The sequence below is a fragment of the Malaclemys terrapin genome, chromosome 1, assembly GCF_027887155.1.
Source record: "Malaclemys terrapin pileata isolate rMalTer1 chromosome 1, rMalTer1.hap1, whole genome shotgun sequence".
NCBI classification, from domain to species: domain Eukaryota; kingdom Metazoa; phylum Chordata; order Testudines; family Emydidae; genus Malaclemys; species Malaclemys terrapin.
The window spans coordinates 317,256,840-317,279,451 of NC_071505.1; the positions used below are offsets into that span (position 1 = coordinate 317,256,840).

The 22,612-nt window shown below is 42.4% G+C and overlaps 1 protein-coding gene across 1 annotated transcript in view; it reads left to right on the plus strand.

Moving 5' to 3' along the window:
- GUCY1A2 (guanylate cyclase 1 soluble subunit alpha 2) overlaps positions 1-22,612 on the plus strand; it is a 276,684-nt gene that overhangs the window by 222,698 nt on the left and 31,374 nt on the right. Inside the window, exon 7 of the mRNA XM_054015549.1 lies at positions 20,458-20,612. Coding sequence (XP_053871524.1) covers positions 20,458-20,612 — 155 coding nt within the window. The remainder of the gene's footprint in view (positions 1-20,457; positions 20,613-22,612) is intronic.

Genomic DNA, 22,612 nt, shown 5'->3' on the forward strand with positions numbered 1-22,612 from the left:
CAGAAATGTCGAGACTTCAGACCCCGCATTTAAAAGGACAGAGATATTAGGCTGAAGGCTATCCTTGTGGAAGACTCCCTCAGGCCAGTCTCAGAACTCAGCCTCTCCGATTCAGCGCCAAGTACTTCGGTGTCATTGAGAAGCACTCCCCCGGCACTGAGCTCTTCTCAGCACTGTTCACCATCTCCGGTGCCGAGAAAGAAGAACAAGAAGTAGCGCATCCACAGAGGATTCTCACTGGTCCAGAAGAGAGACAAGCAGGGAGAAGACAGCACAGTGAGACCTGTGCTGGGCACTCTTCCTCTCCAGGACCCACGATGGCACCGTCGACTCCACCTAGAGCATTGAGTTGAGTATGGGACCCCCTGCCAGAAGCCACCATGGTGCCAGCGATCTGACAGTTCTATCGACCCCAGAGACTTTACAAGTGGCTAGGGACCTTCTTTCTCTGCTAGTCCCGCCGACTCCAATGGAACACCTACCAGTTCTGGTGACCAGAAACTAGAGGGAACAAGAAGCGTCAGGCTCCTTGCTGCACTTGGCCCCCTCTGGCACCCTTTAGGGGCAAGCCTTCCCTGATCCCGGCATCTCAATCACTGGTCCATTGCCAGTTGCTGGGACCCTGGCATCATATGGAGGCAGAAGCAGGTACCCTGGTCTCTGAGAGAAGACTCCTCTTCTGAGTCCAAAGGGGAACCTTTTGTGCCACCTAAAGCTCACCACTGGTACCCAGCTTATGCGCCAGTGGACTTTGGTGCCGGTCCCCCTGCCGGCACCTGCTCAACAGGTCACTGGCTGATGCAGTGGCCTTACTGGAACCCCTGGGGGTTTTCCCCGGTACTGGATCCTCCTTCCCATCGCTTCTACTCGGTGGTTTCCAAGAGATGGGCTGCTGCTCCTTCCTGCTTGGCACCAGACCCTGAATCCTGTACCGAACCCAGTACCAATGTCGAGGAGATAGCTCTCATGGACATAGTTGAGGCAGGGGACGGAGCCCCTCCTCTGGTACAAGCCTCCTCCTCCTCCTCCCCAGAGGAGACTGTTGTGGGAGCCAGTAGCCTGCTTCTAAAGGGTGACTTCTGGGCCTATCAGGACCTTCTGAGGCGTGTTGCTGCAAACCTGGGTCTGGACATTGAGGAGCTCAAAGAGACATCACACAGCCTTATTGATATCCTGGCTGTAGCAGCTCCCTCCAAGGTGGCCTTGCCCATCAATGAGGTGGTGATGGGACCTGTCAAGGCCCTGTGGCAATCTCCTTCTTCTCTGTACTCCTCCTCCAAGACAGCAGAGAAGAAGTACTATGTATCAGCACACGGGTTCAAATACCAGTACTCATGCGCCCCTCTCCCCCCAGTGTCCCTCACGGTGCCTGCAGCAAACAAAAGGGACAGGCAGGGCCAGTTGAGCACTACCCCTAAGCAAAACGACATCAAGAGACTAGACCTTTTCAAAAGAAAGTTTTATTCAACAGGTTGCCTTCAACTACGTATCTCCAACCAGCAAGCTCAGCTGGGAAGATAAGATTTGAATCTGTGGGACTCCTTGAGTACATTTAAAGACTCCCTGCCCCAAGATTCAAAGCAGAGAACTCCTTCCCTCTTGAGGGAGGGTAAGAACATGACCAGGACCTCTCTCCAGGCAGTCTGGACACTGCCGACTTGGCAGCCAGGACAATGGCCTCCGCTGTCACCATGAGGCATTATTCTTGGCTCCGGTCCTCTGGCCTTCCTCATGATGTCCAACAGTCTATCCAAGACCGCCCCTTCGAAGGCTCCTTTCTGTTCTTGGAGAAGACGAACACAAGACTTCACAGCTTGAAGGACTTGAGGGCCACCCTATGATCCTGAGGCCTTCACACTCCATTAGCTTCTAGGAAGGACTTCAGGCCCCAGCAGCCTCCTCAGTTCTCAGTGCCTTCAAGACAGGAGCCCTACAAAAGAAAAGGAGGAGATTATAAATGGTGCCAAGCACTCCCGTCCCCCTCAGCCTCCCAGTCGTGGTCTGAGAGATACTCCAGCCGATCCAAGCAGGCCTTCTGAAGGTGCACCCAAGGGCGCTGTACCAGTCACTGTTTCAGATCCGCTGCGCCTTTTATTTTTGGACTGTCTGTAACTCTTCAGCCCAGCATGATCATACATAACATCGGACTATTGGGTCCTGAATACAGTGACAGTCAGATATACCCTTCAGTTTTTATTCATCCCTCCCTCCAACCCCCCCATCCCTGTCCCTCTTCAGGGACCCTTCTCATGAGCAACTCCTTGTCCAGGAGGTGCAATGCCTCCTACATATGGGGGCTGTAAAGAAGGTTCCTCAAGACTTGACTGGGAAGGGGTTTTACTTCTGGTATTTCCTAATGCCAAAGGAGCTTCCGGCCCATCTTGTACCTGTGTCACCTAAACACAGATCTCAACAAGTTGAGGTTCCACATAGTCTCCATGGCCTCCATCATTCCCTTCCTGGATCCAGGAGACCGGTACATCTCCCTTGACTTAAAGAATGCATACTTTCACATTTTTGTCTTCCGTGGCCATAGAAGATTTCTCAGGTTTATAATGAGTCAAAGCCACTACCAATTCACTGCTCTTCCCTTTGGCTTATTGGCAGCCCCCCATGTTTTCACAAAGTGTATGGTGGTCATAGCAGCCTTCCTCAGACAGCCAGGTGTACGAGTCTATCTGTACCTCTATGACTGACTGATCAAAGGTCAGTCGCAGGTTCAAGTACAGAACAGCATCGTCCAAGCCACTGGGCCGGCTGGTAAACGAGCAGAAGTCCACTCTTGTCCCAGTTAAGAGAATAGAATAGAATATACTGGGGCAGAGCTTGACTTGACCCAAACCACGGCCTTCCTGCTGGAAGCCTGATTCCTGCCCCTGTCAGACCTGATATCCAATGTCATGGCCCACAACATCTCGGGTTTGCCTCAAGCTACCGTGATAAATGGAGGCATGTACTTATGTGGTTCAGCTCGCCAGGCTGTGCCTCAGGCCCATCCAGATGTGGCTAGCATAAGTTTACTCCCAAAGCAGACACCACTTGCAGTCAGTGCTCATGGTCCCTCCTCTGGTCCTCGCCTCCCTGGACCTTTGGAAAGACCCAAGATCGGTAATGATGGGGATGTCTTGTTACCCCTGAACTGTTGGTAGCCTTAGTCTCAGACGCATAAGACGTAGGGTGGGTAGCCCACCTCAACAACCTCAGGACTCAGGGCCTCTGGTCCCAAGAAGAGCTCTCCCTGCACATAAACTCCAGGGAGCTCAGGGCGATATTCTTAGCGTGCCCTGTGTTTCTTCCCCAGATCTCAGGCAAGATGGTGCAGGTCCTGACAGACAATACAGCAGCCAACGTTTTGCATCAACAAGCAGGGATGGGCTCAATCTTCAGCCTTGTATCAGGAGGCCACCTATCTATGGGACTTCTGCGTGAAGCACAGCACTCCATTCATCTCAAGGCGTCACATCTTCCAGCAGCCCGGAATATACTGGCAGATTACCTCCGCAGATCCTTTTCCTCTCACCATGAGTGGTCCCTTCACCCGGAGGTCACCGGATTCATCTTCCAAAGATGGAGGCCTCCCCAGGTAGACCTGTTCGCACCCAGGCATAACAGGAAATGCCATCAGTTTTGTTTGCTGTGCGGACACAGCCCAGGCTCCATGTCTGACGGTTTTCTGCTCCTGTGGACAGACTTCCTACTTTATGCTTTTCCCCCAATCCCCTTGGCTCACAAGGTCCTCCTAAAAAATCAAACGGCACAAGGAGAGAGTTATTCTGATAGCCCCAGCATGGCTGCACCAGCATTGGTTTAGCACAACAGTTATGGAAAGGTTAGTAACTGTTGGGGTTTTTTTTGTTTCTGTTTCTAACTGTAGTAAATGTGAAAGCTGCTGAACAAAACTACAAATGGGTGATTACTGTTCAGTGATTACCAAACATTACTGTCTGAATTTACATATCTATAGGTGAGGAAGTGGTTGTGTATATTGAAGTAATGAAAAATGTAACTATATTATTAAGCAGCATTCATGCTCATCTGAAAAGTGAAGAAAATCCATTTCCTCTGATTCTTCAAGATCAAGTGGGCCACTGAATCAAACTTTCACTATTGAAGTTGAAGAGAACTCTGATAAGTTTGACTGTGGAAGAGAGAGACAAGTGGGGTTCCATATGAAATATGTGTATATATATTACATTTAATTTTTCACTAGAATTTCTCGCTTCTCATCTGTGCTCCTTATTTCAGAGTCTCTATTTGTTTTTCACTCAATGTTCTCTCTGCTCTATTTTTTTCTTGTCCTCCCATGATCCATTTTTTTCTAGTGTCACTCAAGCAGAATGTGAACATAATTAAGTTCAATTTAACATTGTATGTGGGGGATTTCAATCTTCAAGAGAGTTCAAAATTAGGCCAAACGAGTTCTCCCATCCCTATCTGAAATGCACTGCACTAAATCTTTTCCCTGTGTCCCTATTCAGCAGGAATTTTGTTTATCAGCATGAAAACAGATGCATTCCCCAGTAATCACTTACAAGTCAAACATTTATCACCACTGTCTAATCAGTCTTCCCTAAAATTAGCATAAACAAACAGAAGGAAAAGACTCATATGGGTTAGATCATCCAATCCATCTTCTTTGCCAGTGTCCTGTAACAGGGCCTCCTTGGTCCTGCTTCTGTCTCGGTCTACAAATCACGCAGAGACTCTTGTGCTGGTCCTTACAACTTGTGCAATTTATTTATATATGAGTCCCACCACCTTCATAGCTTATATAGCACCTGTAACAAACAGGGGAGAGCAATCTCTGTCTCCCCTTACTGCCTGCTTTCCCCCCTTTTTACTTCCTTTCTGTGCCTATTTGTGGGCTCTGGCTAATGGCTTAAATAGTTTTTCTGCCCTGCCCCACCCACAAATTAGGCACAGCTGCTTAGTCAGCTCCAATCTGCTTTACCTGATTGAGCTGCTGTGAACAGTGTGTTGACTCAGGCTTTCATACCTAGCAGTCTGTCACATGTCCCTACCTGACCTTTTCAAATGTTTTGTATAAACTAGTATTAAAACACCTATATGATGTGTCTTTTTTCTCTTAGGAGTCTATTACTCGGATTATTATTGTACATTTGACATTGGGAATTTTCTCCTGAGATTCAGCCTAAACTGTACTTTTTAAAAATTTCATCCCATTACTTCTAGTTATGCCCGTATAGTGGATTAGCGATGGTCCTTCCCCCTCTGGGTCAGTGGGAGGCCACTCTGCTTCCCTATGTTGCTGGGCGTCACCTACAGTTAGGGAATTAGCCTGTGGTGGAATGGTAGTCAGTTAGGGTCTCCAGACTGCAATCAGGGCAAAGGAGCAAACAGTTACAAGTTCAAATGCTTCATCAGGACAGGGCAACAAAGAGTCTATGGCTCAAACCTGTACTCAGGATTGAGCAGCAAACAGTTAGTTATGAGCTCCAGGCCTTCAGTCAGGGTGGGCGGTAAAGGGTCTATGTCTCGGGCCTATAGCTCAGGGTCGAGCAGCAAGAGGGTCGGGTATACTTGCTCCAACAATCACAGGCTCCTTGGCCTAGAGAGGGGGGACTGCCACCCCAGGAAAGGGGTGGCAGGGTAGGGGAATGCGGGCCCCCTCGACTCCACTGCGTTCTAGTACAGGGCCCTAACAGTACTCTGCCACTGGGTAAGCAGGGAATCCAGCCACAACAGGCTGACAGGGTCTCCAGCAGCAATGCAGCCAAATTAGGGTCGGATGCCCCTGGGCCACTTCCTCCCCTCCCCTCGGGGGGTACATAGATCCATAGGGGTCCTCCGGTTTGTCTGGATTGAAGGCCAGTGGCAGTCCCAGAGGCTCCTCGGTGCCTGGGTCAGCAGGTGGCTCCAGCAGCTCTGGCCAGTCCTCAGCTCGGTGGGGATCTGCTGCAGTCTCCCAGCTCGGGAGCGGGCAGGAGGCATCTGTCTCCTTCTGCAGCTGCAGCTGAAATGAGCCCCAGGACCAGTCCTTTATACTTCCTTTTCCAGCCTCTGACTTCTGGAGGAAGGAACAAACATGGCCTAGCTCCGCTCACCAGGGTTCACAGAATGGTTCCTCCCCCTCTGGCTCAGCGGGAGGCCACTCTACCTCACTACAGCTCCCATCTACCACAGTAAATAATTCCTTTCTTTCCTTGGCATTAACACCCTACAAATATGTGTAAACTATTATCATACCCTGCTTCAATCATTGCTTAGCTGAGCTGTGAATATTTAACTCTTTTAATCTTGCTTCAGACATCAGTCCCTCACTGACTCTGAACAGATTTGTTGATCTTCTCAGAACTCACTCCAGTTTGGCATTATCTACATTAGAAATGTGGCACACAGAAGTGAGCACAGTAGTCTAGGTGCTTATGAACTAGATCCCCATTGAAAATAATGTTACCACAGCCCAAACTTTTACATTGCCCTTTCTATGTTTTTGCAACAAAATCATATTGATAATTCAAGTTTAATTTGGTGTTAGCCTTCACCTCTGAGACACTTTGTGTATTACTAATTTCCAAGTTCCTCCCTTGGATTGGGTATGTGTCTTGGATTATTTTCCCCAGATGTATAACTTGCATTTTCCTACATTGGATATATGACAGGGAAAATAAATTCAGTCAATCACTCTAGGCCGTTTTGTATTCTTTCTCTGTCCTAACTGGTGTTTGCAGTGCCTTTCAGTTTAATATATCATATAAGTTTAATTACTATTTACTCTTGATCATTAATGAATATGTTAAATAAGACCCATCTGTATTATTTATCAATATCATTTATTAGGTGCAAAGCAATCAAGATGCAGGCCTACTATATGCACTATGTTTCATTCATCCACTAATTTTTAAATCTAGTTAAAAACAATTACATTGGGTAAGATTTATTCTTTATGATGCTGTGATCATGGCCCCCCTAAATGTTTTAGTGATATCTTTGTCTTAATCACTGTTTCCCTATTTAATGTTGCTAAAAGATAATCTATGGGTCAGTAATGGCCAGGATCACTCTTCTTTTCTCTTTAGAAAATCATCACTATGGTTAGTTTTTCTGTACCTCTTCAGTTTTCCATAAATTTCAGAAACAACTGTCAGTGGATTAATACATTTTAGCTAATTCTCTTCATAGTCTAGATATTCTTAATCCTGCCTCAACAGAGGGGACTGGACTAAATGGCCTCTTGAAGTTCCTTCCAGCCCTACATTTCTATAATTCTGTGAATGTCGCCTAGATGTGACCTACTAAATAAATATGACATAACAAAGAGAAAATATTTATTAGCTTTGGAAACTTTCTATAACCTTTTCACAGGCACAGCAATGGAAATATCACTTCTCAACCACCTTTTTCCCATCTAGTCTCATGCTACAAAATGACAGTGGGAATAGCACTTTTCCCTGTATTCAGATACTTGTATGTGGAATTCCTGGTTCTTTCTGCCTTTTTTCCCCTACCTCCAGTTTATTAAATATTTGGCTGAGAAACTGGTATTTATTTTCAAAGGCAGCTTCCGTCTGTCTGTCTATAACAGTACATTTAAAACACAAAAAATATTGTTGTATTGATTGCTCTTTATGTGTGTGTGTGTGTGTGTGTGCGCGCGCGTGCGCGTGCATGCATAGTTTACTCCAGGGTGGCCAATTATCCTGATTACAAGGCTGACATATATGCAGGAATTGAAAACCTAGAGCACAAAGAATAAGGTGGGGTGGCTTTAATCTTGAAAGTGCATTCATTTCCTGGAAATCAGTCATCAAATGTTAGACAGGTTAGCAAGAATTTTCACCAACAAAGGGTGAGTCAAGAGAAAATGTCTTTAGGAGTAGAAGTCAACTGGCTAAATTTCACACAAAGCAAAATCAGACAAGAGCAACACCAGGAAAGACGCACACAATGATAGTGTTGGTGAGGTGAAGTCCAGGGCTAGTCTGTGTCCTTTAGCTGCCAAATTCACCTAACTAATTGCATTAGATATTGGCTGTGAAGCAGTGCCAAAGAAGTTAAAGAGCATGGCATATCATCTGCTGCAGCATCCAAAGCCAAATCAGTGTTTAATTTGTCTAGCCATTTTCAGAAGAATGTGCTGTGATAACTGAAGCCTAATCTGGATATGTGTGTGTGTGTGTGTGTGTGTGATCGAGAGGGAGAGAGCGAGAGAGAGAGAGACTGAGAGAGTCTCTCTCTCTCTCTCTCTTTGTGTGTGTGGAATGTTGATGAACAAATTAATTGATCTTCCCCTAGGCTCCAGGGCGGGGCCAGACATGAGGGATTCAGGGTGTGGGTGGGGGCTCTGGGCTGAGGCAGGGAATTGGAGTGCAGGAGGTGGTGAGGGCTGGGGGTACAGGCTCAGGGGTGGGACTGGGAGTAGGGGTGCAGGAGGGGATGAGGGCTCTGGCTAGGGTTGTGGGCTCTACAGTGGGGTTGGGGATGAGGGGTTGGGGTACAGGAGAGGGCTCTGGGCTGGGGCTGAGGGGGTTTGGAGTGCAGGAGGGGGTTCCAACCTGGGGTAGGGGGTTGGGGTGCAGGGGAGGGTGCGGGGTTGGGTAGGGAGTTAGGGTGAAGGAGAGGTTCCAACCTGGGGCAGGGGGTTTGGAGTGTGGGCTCTGGCTGGGCAGCGATTATCTCAGGCAGCTTCCGCTCAGCAGCATAGCGGGGCTAAGGCAGGCTCCCTGCCTGCCCTGGCTCCGCACTGGTCCCGGAAGCGGCTGGCATGTCCGGCCCCTAGACGTGGGTGTGGCCAGGTGGCTCTGCATGATGTGCACTGCCCGTGACCGCAGGCACACCCCCATGGTTCCCGGCCAATGGGAGCTGCAGAACTGGCGCTGGGGGCAGGGGCAGCATGCGGAGCTTCCCTGGTTGCTCTTGAACCTAGGGGTCACAGGGACATGCCAGCCACTTCTGGGTGCTGCGTGGAGCCAACCAGACTTTTAATAGCCTGGCAATCCTAGCTTCCCCCCTGCAGCAGGGCGAGCTGGCTCTCGGAGCTCCAGCCCCGCAGGGTTGGGGGGTGGGGCAGTGCCGAGGCTTGGGACTTCCGGCCTGAGGCGCAGAGACTTTCCGCAGGCTGGATGAAATTAAGCAGCAGGCCAGATCCAGCCTGCAGGTGTAGGTTCCCCACCCCTGGGCTAGGGTAATAACTTCAAGGTCTTCTTCATTATCCCTTGGAGTTGTTTTCTTCACTTCAGTGTAATTCTTCCTGGGGAGTTTAGAAATTCATCCTATTCTAACCTGTCTTTTGAGCTCACTGAGGATGAAATTCACTTCACCCGCGTAAAGCCAGAACTTTAGGAGGGTAATGTGCAGAGAGAATTGGAGAATGATATACACTATCCCAGCCTACAACCATGATTAGTGGTTGGAATCCCATTTGCATGACTTTTATGGAGTGGTAGCACCATAGAATCCAGGCAAATATAAATCCTGTGTCCCCATTCCTTATCAACCTCCATCTCTGCCTTCTGTGCTGGCCTTTGCTGGGCAGGTGGGGAGACCCAATCCTGGAGCATAGAGGATTCCATGCATATCTGTTCGCTTGACACCCTCTTCTGTTTACCATTCTGAACTTAGGACTTAAATGAGGGCTTAAACTGCAGCAATGGAGGTTTAGGTTGGACATTAGGAAAAAGTTCCTAACTGTCAGGGTGGTTAAACACTGGAATAAACTGCCTAGGGAGGCTGTGGAATCTCCATCTCTGGAGATATTTAAGAGTAGGTTAGATAAAAGTCTATTCAGGATGGTCTAAACAGTATTTGGTCCTGCCATGAGGGCAGGAGACTGGACTTGATGACCTCTCGAGGTCCCTTGCATCATAGATTCATAGATTCTAGGACTGGAAGGGTTTCTGCAAAATAAGTCTTCGAAACCAGGATGAATTTGATCTGTACGTGTCTTGCCATTTTCTGTTATGAAGGCACCAATTGTGGTGCCATAGTTAAGATATAATTAAGTTTTGCTCTTTTATAGATGGGCCTGATTCGAGGAGTGTTTTATTCACAGAACAGTAACGGGAGTTCTTACACATGGAATGCTCACAGGATTAGGACCTTACTTTTTCTCCTTTGTCTCTGGAATCCAAGAAGCACATTTTGTTGATGGTTTGTTTCTTTTGGTGGATGAGGGAGAAGATGACAAACATCTCTTATAAACTGTCTTTTTTGAGGGACTAAGTTTAAAAAAAACATAAGCAGAGAGAACTTTTTGTAAGACTAAAACCAATATCACCAATTTTTTAAACATAAAGCTTTTTGTTCACTATGTATTTTGAGCCTGTGTCATTTATCTCTGTTAAAATATCACCCACTCCATTCAGTGTATTTCATGTGATGGCACTCAGACACAAAGGTGTCCTCCCACACTGGAGAATTTATGGATGATTTTTTTTTTCCTGTTTTTGGGTTTGAGTTGAGGGGAGGCTCGGAAAAATTCTCCACTGCTATGTGGGCTCCCTTGAATGATTAGCTCTTTTTAAGTGCTTCAGTGCACAGATTCACGTAGTAATTAAGTTCCTGCAGTGAAAATTACTATTCAAAGGAAACAATGAAATAATTGTTTTTGATTTAATGCAGTGTCAGCAATTAGATGTATTATTATTTGTGTGTGAGAGACGAGATGAACCTTATGAAAAGCACATTAGCATCAATGTCTGTTCTTTGGGGGTTCATGGCTCTGGGGAGAGGTTTCAGAAGATATTCTGCCTTCCGTCAGGCATTCCCATTGATGTTAATGGGGTTTTGCCATGTGGCTCAAGGACACCATATGGTCCTAAATCATTCTCAGGTCAGGTGTTTACTCAGAGATGACCACATTTTGTCCTGATATACATTCTGTGCAACACTACAGAGTTCAGGGTGGGAATCAGGCCTAAATGAGCCGCTTCCTCTTTGTGCCTGAACTAATGATGATTAAGGCCAATGGGAATCTTTCTATTGACTTCAGTGTGTGTTGCCTCTCATCTTGAATGACCATACTCAACACTGCCCTTGAACATCCACCTTGCAACTACAGACATAATTTTCTACTACATAGGCAGAAGCCTTAAGGGGAAAAGCTAGGCAGTAAAATCTTCTCTGGCCATTGAATGTTTATTTTATGTTGTTCCACCATTGCCATAAGAAATGGTTGAGGCTGCCTTCAGCAGAATAGTTTAATAAATCCTCATTCTGCATTCAGCACTGTTTAGTGTGACATTATATACAGACCAGAAGACTGCAGTCTGGGTGTGGCATGTGCCATTTGTTTGGCTTGCATGATATTGATTATAAATAATTGCTTATCTTTTTTTGCAAAAATCATATAATAACCCGATAGAGCAACCGGCTAGTTAAATGGATTAATAGGTGATTTTGATCACAGGAAATTTAATTGTTGTCAGTGTATTATTGTAATTTGAGTGCTTTACGTTGACTTTTGTATGTCACTCAACCCTAGGACAAGATACAAGAACTCTAACCCTTGCAGAAAAAGACTAGATGTTTTTCATTAGAAAAAGTCAAGAGTTTCTCTCTCTAAATGCCATTCAGAATGCAGACAAAATGTATCCTACGGTTTGATTCCATAGACCATCTTGTGAAATTCAGGCTGAATTTCTCTGTAAACGTGTTTGTTCCTTGGCAACAATCCCATATGAGCTGTACTGTCATATGTCCCTTTTCAGAACGACACCGTGATGTTTATAAATTCATCTAAGAATATGGATAACCCACACACTAAAGCATGCATCAGGGCACAACTGTCAATCCCATCAAGCAGGAATATACATTTGATTCAACAGTTTTTGAGGCCCTGATTTTATAGTGCTGTGCTTTGCGGATATTGTCTTGTGTTAATAAATGTTTCAAATAGATGTTTCAGTGTAGGACATTTCATGCACTTAATGTTGAAATTGTAATACTGCACTGAGATTTACATGTAGCTGCCGTGGATATGTGAGAACAGAATATCTTACGTTTTATTTATATAGTGCCTTTTATCCTAAGGGATCCCCAAATGCATCACAAATTAATATAGAAATTGCTGTACACACAATCCCTTTCCCCTCTACTGAAATGGAACTGCTACTGAGGCGAAATGCATCTACTGTAGGACAAGGAGAAACCGTACTCCTCTCAGGCTCTTTCCCCTACCCTCCATTTCACCCCCTATATAGCTCTGAAGTCTTCCCATCCATCAGAAGCCCCTACTCTCATCCCTTCTTAAAACCTACCTCTTCAAGCAGTCCCTCATGGCTTTTTCTCTTCTTTCCCTACTCCTCCCTGAACTGTTCTGTCGAATTTCTTGTCTGTGATGCCTTAGCCTGTTTACAGTAGATGGTAAACCCTTTGGAATAGGCAGCATGCTTTATCTATGTTTGCAAAGCACTGTGTAAATCTGTGGGAGCTACATAAATGGTTTTAATAACCATGATTAATAAATAATTAATTTTCCTCTGAGAAATGTTTACAATTTGAGCACTGGTTATGGGCTCTGAACAATAAGGAAAGCAATTTTAAGTCATACAGTACAATGGCTGGAGTTCAGCTGGAAAACACAGGTTGCATGTAGGTGACATTTAATCTACAGCACTGTATTGTTCAAGAAATAAGTTTCCTAGAGATTTTTTTTAAAAAGTGCTCAAATAGACAAATACTGCTAATTATGTCCTCTTACTGGAGAGCACAGCATTTTATAGAAGCATTATTTTTCCATTTGCATTTTCATGTTGGAGTGTTTTCTTCAATATTTATGTGGGGAGATTGAATTTTTCAGCAGGGATCCAAAAGACACAATCCTCAGGAGCTTTGAATTTTAAGCAATTAACTGGATCATGCCTGGTGTGGAAGTAATGTGATTAGGAAAGAAAGCTATTAAGGAATCAGTTCGCAATGGTGGAATTGAGTTCATGCATGCTTACAGCTGCACTCATTTAGTATACAAATACATTTAATGAAATATTTATAGCTCTCTTTTAAAATGATGTAAATTGGGGGTGCTTGTGAATTCTCAGCGTAGGATCCACTTTCAAGTCAGATACAACAGACCCCTCTTGAAAGCACAGAGCTGTTGTCTCTGGCATTGGAAGGTGATGAAACTTTACAGCAATGGAATAAAAACATGGAGTGAATAAAGATGGCTGTGAGCAATTCTGGAATTGTGCTTCCAAGTCAGTGTAATATTTTAATCTTCTAGGGTTTAGTAATTCAAGAAAGCAAATCCAACAGTAGTTTCCATTTGCTGAGTGTCTCCCTCTCCATTCTGTCTGCCTCCCTCAGTCTGGTCCTATCTCTCAACTTCTCTCTTTGATATCACTTTTTTGATATTTCACCATCAAATTATACTTGAACAAGACCAAAGCTGTACTTTTTAGCTTTCTTCCCCAGTCTGCCTTCTCTGTCACTGTTAACACCCCGCCCCGTCCTTCTGTCCCTCACGCCAATAACCAGTATCATCTTTGACTCCTCCATTTGCTTTGTCCCACATATACAGGTCACATCCAAATGCTGCCACTCCTTCTCTAAAGTTTTGGAAATCCTACCTATTCTTTGTATGCACACAACCAAAGGTCTGTCCAGGCCATCCTCATATTCTATATTGATCATGCCAAACTACTTTTGTTTGCCCTCTTTGACACCTACATCACCTCCTCTCCACTCCATTCAAACCACTGCTGCTAAGGTCACTTTCAGTGCCTGTTGTGCAGCTCACATCACTCCCCATTCTCCAGTGCATCCAGTTCAAGTATCTTGTAGTCATCTTCAAAGTCCATCATAGATCTGCCTCTCCTTATACATCCAATCTTGTCTCACCACATGGCCTTCCCCACCTTTGCCAAAGGATGCTACCATTGTCCATCCATCCATTTCTCCCTCAACTGTGGGAGCTTTGAACTTTGACTTCTTCCACAACCATCTTCTCACCTTCTTCCAAGTTGCCACTCATGCCTGGGGTTGCCTTCTCCAAATCTATCTGTATGCCCCTACGCTTCTCATCATTCAAATCCATCCTTCAGACCTGCTTACGTGATGTTCACAAGTAATTAGCCAGCTAAGTAAGAGTAGGTTGAGGAGCAGTCAGCATAGTTGAAGTGCATGTATTTATTCTGTTCAATAAAAGCCTCTGTTTATAAACTTGTATAATATACACCTCTACCCCGATATAACGCGACCCGATATAACACCAATTTGGATATAACATGGTAAAGCAGTGCTCCGGGGGGGCGGGGCTGCGCACTCCGGTGGATCAAAGCAAGTTCGATATAATGCGGTTTCACCTATAATGCGGTAAGATTTTTTTGGCTCCTGAGGACAGCATTATATCGAGGTAGAGGTGTATAAATAAATATTGCATGTTTTGGATGTATCCCTCACAGCCCTTTCGTATATTGCTTGTCATCCCAGATTGTAAGCTCTTCAGGGCAAACAATGTGAGGGACAGTCTTCCTGTATGTTTGTCTATCACCTAGCACAGTGAGGCCTTGATTCTGATTGGGGCCTCTTTGGGCTTCCACAATAGAAATAGTAAATGTTTATTAAATTAATACATTTCACATTGAATAATGGTTATTTTACCTAATACCAGGTATTAAGTATGGGCTTGAAAACTCTTCCTTACATGATATGGGCCAGTTTCAAGTGTCAAACCTGTATGTAATATTTGCATATGATGAATGCATAATCATTTACATATTTAAAGTGGGTAGAATGTTTTTTGATGATTCATTCTTTCAAATTGTGAAAGCCTTGTTATATGAAGGATTTCATCCATGAGCTTAATGGAATTACTCTATTAATCAGGACTCTATTATTTTTCTATGCATCCTATTAACATTTTCTACCTCCCATATTTAATGTGACTGCTTCTTTTGAAATAAACAATGAACCTCCACTTTATTAGAGGGAAGACACATTAAAAGATATTAAAACATAGATCTCTTTCCAACTTTTTACTGCCCTTTGCTCAAACTGAGAAAAAAAATCCTTTAGAAGGGCTGTCCTGCAGACCTTGTTTAAATAGACTCCAAGCCGCACCTCCTGTGAGTATTGCTTGTGAGTCACTTAAGAGGAATATACAGCCGCATCTACTTGAAGAAGAAGAAATGGTTACTTACTGTAACTGTGGTTCTTTGAGGTGTGATGCAGATGTCTATTCCATGACACACCCTCCAGCCCCTCTACATTGGAATCTAGTCTCTAGGTGTTTTGGTGTGAAGGAACCAAGGGAGGTCAGAACATTGCCACCTCATATAGCCAGGGGAGGAGCTCTGGCCATGAGGCGTGAGCGCCGCCCCTCTACAGGTATTGCTAGGCAAAATTCTCCAGCTCCTGTGCGCTGGCCAGGCACGCACCTAAGTGGAATATATGTTTGCATCACATCTCGAAGACTCACTGTTACAGTACATAACCATTTCTTCTATTAGTTTCAACCTAGCTTTAGCATGTAATTGAATGTACTGAGGGTGCAGACAAACCAAACCACAATAAGTAGTTTTGTTTGCGAACCTTTATTAAACGCACAAAATAGCAGTGGAGTAAGTAGGTAGCACTAGGAGTGCAATTCCATTCTCTTAAAACTGGGCACAAAGCAACTAACCCTTCACCTCACCCCTTTCATCCCACAATAACAAGACATCATAAAAGGGCTTACTTATTACTTATTGAGAACTGACAGCATCCTTGATGCTATACAAAGATGGAGATATCACTGCCTCTAATGAGTTTACTGAGGGCAAGTCTGGTGACTTTCATTGATGTGAATAGTCATTACTCCAGCAACAATTGTATGTGCTATTTGTATGCATAAGGACTATTTGTGTGGGTCTTGGCTGCAGGATCTGTCTCTTGATCAGAAACAGACAACATAGTTGAAACATATGCTGTAACAAAAATGGTAAAGCTACATACCCAATAATATTTTTGAAATAAAATATGAAATGAGAAGTCACAGATGGTGTTCTTAAGCAAGTTTGTGGGCATTCTCCAACCGCGTAGCTTAAAGGTACTTGAGTGAATTCAATAGTTGCCTTGAAAACTGTACCAAAAGGGTTGAAAGCTTAATTGAAGGAAAGTGCTATTTACTTACAGAATGGTTTTGTCCTAGCCTGTAATTGACAGCATTATTGTGAACATTGCAGTGCTTGTGGGGATGGTTTAGAATTGTTCAGTGAATCTAGAATCAGTGCCATGTGTGTTTGTTAGGCATAGGCTTAGTACACAATGGGTATAATATTATATTTATTCAGGAAGTCATTTTGTGGTTTGTAGCTAAGGAACCAAACCAAGAGCATGTGTGTTTGCATGGAAAAAATATGGACACATGCGGAGAAATGTGGGCTGTGAAATAACGTAGGATGCTCTTCACCTATCATTTCTCAGAGCTTCACAAACATGTGAACAGGTAAACAGGTTAATAAAATGTTAGGATGTGTAGTAACACTAAGAAATGTCAACAATTATTCGTTTTGTGTATAGGCTTAGTGATGCAGTCATTCCAGTTTATATTTATGCTCTGCATATGATATTTTCCTTGATATAAAAAACTAGTGATTGAAGGGATGAGGGGATAATAACTGTAAACTAGATGAATCAAGGGATTTAATAATAGGATATGGAGACTTCTACTGCAAGGTCACCAGTTTGAGCCCAGCTCAGATCCACTGTGGTGGCTATTTTAACAGCTGTTATTTATTACCTGCCTATTATTTTGTGCACTGGGGCTATTTAGATTTTGTTGCACAAGAGTAACCTCTCCAGATGTAAATACAACTATCTGCTTTTGATTTTTTTTATAGAGCGAGTTAAAAAACAAAGGGAGAGAGAGAGAGAGAGAGAGAGTTCCCTATTTGTGAAGCTGATTTTCTTGGCCAGCACAGTTGGTTGTCAAAATATGTTCAAAATAAATCTCTTCTGTTTGATTATTCGCTTTGAAAGGGGCTTGGATGGTGCCTCCACACATTATATCCCAATGAAATCTCTACATCCCAGACAGTTACAAGGGAATGGCTGTTAGAACAGATATGGTTTCTTTAGTTTGTCAGGGATTTGTGCCTCCTGAACATCCTGGTGGTAAGATGATTTTAAAAGCACCACTGTCTCAATCTTCAGCATCTTCGTGTTTGCCATCTCTCAGTTTGACAAAGTGATAAAAGCTGCCTTGAGGTTGTGGAGGAAAACTGAAATGAAGAATACGAATACCACATTCATTCATTACACTTCACTCCTCTTCTCACTAATTTAAAGAAGTTATTTTAAGGTATGTGCTAACTCTGGTGGCAAAAAGTATCCTTCAAGGTACTTTTATGGCCCCGTCACCATTGTTCCTGGTCATGTCATCCATTTATGGGGTAGAAAGGGTCATTTTAATTGTTGGATGCCAAGTAATTTGATTTTTAAAATGACTAGAAATATCTAGTCTAGAGAAACAAGAAAAGCCAGCTCTGACTAGTTGTTTCTCTTACTGCCAACTCAGGTGTGTGACTTCCATTATTTTAGTCACAGTGATTCTTTTACATACCTTAGCACACACAATAATCAAGACCAAGCAAAATAATCATAATTATTAACCATGGCTATCTAATTATGAAATAAAGTAAAGGAAAAGAAAACATTAAACAAAACACAGATGACAGAACACAGATGATAAACTGGTTACTTCCATTTCAATCCCTTCTATATGTGTCTCGATGGAGTACTTCTGGCAGAGATTACACCTCTGAGAGTGAAACTGCCTTGGTGGGCCAATTCATTTGGTAAGTTGAGACCAAGGTCTTATTTTCCCAAATTATCATGAAGCCAAACTTTTTATATCCTTAGATAACTGAGAAGGGTTATAGATGAGCAAAATAATTTTGTTTAGGGAAAAGTGAATCCTATTGGTTATTAAGAATAACCACAGAGTTCATAATTGGGCAAGGTAAGCAATCTCAACTAAATCATAGGATAGTGAAGGAAATATTTAAATCAATTACTTAGAAGAAGCTATTTAAGGAACTGCTTTAAGATATGCAGTATTCATAAATGGCCTATCTTAAAATCCAATGAAATCCCACAATTTCTCTGTTTACAATGTTTAGCCCCTGTCTTCACTCCAAGAATATGTGGTCTAACCACTTGGTGTGTAACTGAAGAACTGTTAGCATTTTAAATTACAACAGCAATTTCATATCTTAATAAAATCATTACAAGAGTTTAAATCTAATCACTTGGCAGTGTCTTAGTTAACCAATCCATATTGAAGTCTTGGGGAGCTTTTCCGTGGGTTGGTTTCCTCTTGAGTCCTTTCATATCTATCTGTGACAGCTTCTTGTAGAGATGGGCAGGATGAGTTGTGGAGCACTTGTGTATAAGCAAGGTAGCAGAGGGGATGTGGTGGGGAATTCTCATTTCAGGGTTTTATACTCTCTTCCTTCCTTTCCATGAAATTAGGAAAACACATCTCTTTCAGGCTTGTTTAAATTCAAAGTCGGTTGCCGTCACCCTTTCATTGGCTTCATGCTGTTGAGGTTTGGGTTAGGTGACACCCTCAGCTCCCACATGTGCAGTTTGCCTAATGAATATATAAAATTTCTTTTAACTGCTTTTGTTGTTCTTGTGGTGGGAAAGCATCAGATACATTTTAAAGTTAGTTTTCATCTTTTTTTTTTTTTTTATTCAGTCAGTTTTCTGAGATATCCCTTTAGTTCCATCAGGATTTAAAAGGAGTAGAAATTGTGTTTCAAATGAGTCCAAACATTCCTGTTCTCTTTATAAACGTTAGCTCTCAAAATGGCCTTTTTAAATTAAATTCTTGGAGTCTTTAAGCTTCAATGGCCATCAAAGAAGGTATTGTCTTTTCTTTTTACCAATCTTTGAAGAGGTGGTTCTTGTCTTCATAAAGTTTGATAAGGGATTGCTGAAGCATTGCCAGATAACTAATTTCCCAATTAATATAAGCATTTCTTTACTCAAATGACTTCTTATGTTAGTAACTAGTTATAGCATCAAATGGCTTTGCTCTATTTGTACATAAAGCATTTTACCATTTACATAACAGTGGTATTAGGAGCTGTGTCAGGAGCTTTGCATTTAATTAACTTTATTTGCAGATCTGCATTTCACAAAGATTTTTGCCATTTCAATATTTAAGAACTAAACAACAGCAGTAAAATATTCCAAGCACATATGGTTTTCCTTAAGCTTTAAAAGACACAAGCAGGGATTTTCCATTGAAAAGAAAAGGGTGGCGATTGTGGTATAGGCTCATTTTATGACTTAGATGTATCGATAATAAATTCCTTCACTCCTTCTTGCAATCAGGTCTCTTCCTAAAAGAGGAATGTTTTACATGGTTACAGTCTTGTTATAGCAAGTAAACGTCTATTGGATCTTTTGTTCAAAGCACAAATTTCAATAATAAGTTCATCTTTAAAACATGGCACAACAGAAAGTAGTACAAAGTTAAAGCAAGATATACTTTAAAATCCAGCTTTTCTGAATTTGTACAGCACTTAGGGGCAATAAAAATCCTTTTGGCTAAGAAGGAGTTACTTGCTTGTCCTGGGGGACAGAAAGCAGAAACCTGCTGGAATGTCTTTGATTGGCTATATGCTTGGTAACATAACTAGCTAAATGTAGTATGTACTGTTATATTTTCAAGCATGCGGGCTAATACATACTTGTAGCTATATCTTAGTAGTCAACAAAGGCAGAAACAAGTTTGTAACTACCTTAAAAAAGTGTTATACTGTAAATATAATTTTTGTATCAATATTGAGATCTTTCCCCTACAGTGTCCTGTAAGTGGTTATTTTTTTCATATCAGTAATCCCCTGCATATGTAAATTATACTTAAGCTTGGCAGAATTATATATATATATACATAATTTCAATGGATAATATCAAAGTTTATTTTAAAGCATTTTTTCAATTTTTGTTTATTTTAAATTTTCACAGACATGGGAAATTATGGGTGAGTTAGACAATGGGAGTGTCAAACAATAATTAATGACAGTAGACATTGAGATTCAAAAAGTTAATGCTTTAGAATTGTTAAAAACACAAACTGTCAACATCATATGTCAAAATACACAAAGTAAGTATTCTTAAATAAAACTTTAATAGGGTCTCAAGCAGCATTTTTCTTTCTTCATCTATCTGTAAATTTATATTATCATCAACAGAAATATTTTCGTTGGTGTGTGTGTGTGTGTGCGTGAACGCAGAGAAATTGACATTTACCGATTAAAAAGTCTTATCTTTCTAGATGTAGTTATAATGCAAAGGTGCATTCATCCCCTTTACTTTTTAATTCTGTCTGTATTGCATGGGAAGAGCCTGCTGTTTTCCCCACAGTTTATCATCTGTTTAAATTGGCTCTTGGGAATGACCTGGGCGAGTACTGTAAAAGCCCTCTGACTACATTAGCAATGGATAGAGCTACAGAAGTTACTAACACAGGTTGTTGAGTTATTTTGTTGTTGGTTTTTTCCCCAGATGAGGATAGGAATTCATTCAGGATCAGTTCTGACTGGAGTTGTTGGTGTGAGAATGCCACGTTATTGTCTCTTTGGAAACAACGTCACTCTGGCAAGCAAGTTTGAGTCAGGAAGTCATCCGCGTCGCATCAATGTCAGTCCAACCACATACCAGTAAGTGCTGCTAGTCTTTCTGGATTGCTTTGATTTCAGCCCTGGTTTTTGAGTGAAATCTTGTGATGCATCCTGCAGTCTCCACCCCCTCCAGGGCAGCTGCAAAATTCCCACCAAATGAAATGAGTGAAACACTGGGAGAGGCTGGGAAGGAGCATTCCAAAGGCCCTTTTCATTGCTACAGGACATACTGCTGCAGAGCTAAGAGTGAGCTGTTGGCAGGCCAAAGGAATGGCAGGGAAATGGCCAGTAAATCCATATATCAGCTAGCCTAAAATAACACATAAGTGGGCAATGTCTACCCTACCTCCCCCATACCATGTACTCCATGGATATTGTTATAGTTTTTGGCTGAGGGTTCTGTTCCTCACCCCTATGTGGACTTGATGTAGGAAGGTGCTATTCCAATGGCTTATAAGAGTATATTTAATTTTACTGATGAGGCTGAGATTTCAGAGTTCTATGTATAGTTGGAGGAAAATGTATTGTTTAGCACTGTCAAGAGGCACTCAATAAAAACATTTTCATAATGCAAGAAAAAGATAGAAAATGGCAAAGCGTTCTCATTGCTAACCCTTTGGAGAAAGTATGCAAATTCAGAGTACTTTTGATTAAATCAGGTTATGAGAAACAGCTGGCCTAAAGAAAAGTTCCTCTAATTGTTCAAATTTGACAGCTTGACTATAAGAATTTCTGCAATTTGATTAGTTCCTACGTGCTCATTTCTTTGTCAAGAGATCTATATCTCTCTTGTTCTTCTACATTATTTGTCGTGTGAAGTAATTTTCTGAAGCATCGCTTTGCCCAGGCTTCAGCATTTAGCTGAATGGTGGTTTACAGTATTACAGCAATTAAGCCATGCTGCATTTTTTTTTTCAGTCATGCATTTCCATATTTATTTTTCCTGTACCTATCTATGTAAATTAAAGTTTTAAATGGAATTTCTTCATCCAAGACTTGAAGCTTCTGATATGCTAAAATATAAAGCAGTGGGAAACTAAAGTTAAAAAGTAATTAAAACTGGTGAATGAAATGACATTCATCTGGAGAACCCATTCATGTCAGATAAAACTTACACAACAGAAGATGTGCAGTTACTTGAGTAAGAGGCAGACATACTGAGCAGATTTTTGATCATGAAGTACCCAGCGGTGGCTTCAGACAGTTGCATTGTGATAGAGAAGAAGAACCGGGACCCAAACTAATCTTAAGTAGGGCAAAACTCTGCACATTATTTTAAATTAAAATTAGAAAATCTCTCTTCTCTTTAAAAATATCGGAACCTAGCTTCTTGACCTCAGTGTAATCAAAACATAAAAAGTCTTTTCAGGGTTTTTTCCTGGTTCAAGGGCTTAATGACTCTTAGGTGCGGTTACTTTATCCTTCAGTGAATGAACTCCCATAGAAGTCAGTGGGTGAAAGTCACCCCTGTTTAGACTAGCACCAGGTCTTTGCAGCACTTAAATCTACCTTCAGCCATATTTTGAAGACTTTTTGCCCTCTATTGCTGAAGGCTGTCTCCATTCCCATCTGTTCCTATTGCTGGTTCTGGAAGTCCTGTCCATGTTAGAGAGATCTTTGAAGAAGTGAGAGACTTTGATGTTAGTTACACAAATATAAACCTGGAGGGCTGGAATTCTGCTGAAATCAGTGGCCATGGTGCCAGTTGACATTGTTGTTATTGAGAGAGAATTTGGCCCTTAGAGGAAATCCAGCCAGGAAAGGTAGATATATGTTTTTTGTGAGTCTGATGAAAGCTCTGTACAGAAGTAACCTACCTACTTAGACCATTCATAGAATGTTAGAATTCTTACCTTTTAAATGTCCAGTGCTGTTCCTAGTGGTTTCAGTAGCCATTCTGTTATTACTTTGGCTGCAACAGTGAAACATTAGCCTTACTATGGGACTGGAGAACGGATCCTGGGATGTGTTGTATCTGCTTTGCACCATGCTACTTTTAAAGCCAATTTAACTAGCCCTGGGAGGATTGCCCCTGTGTG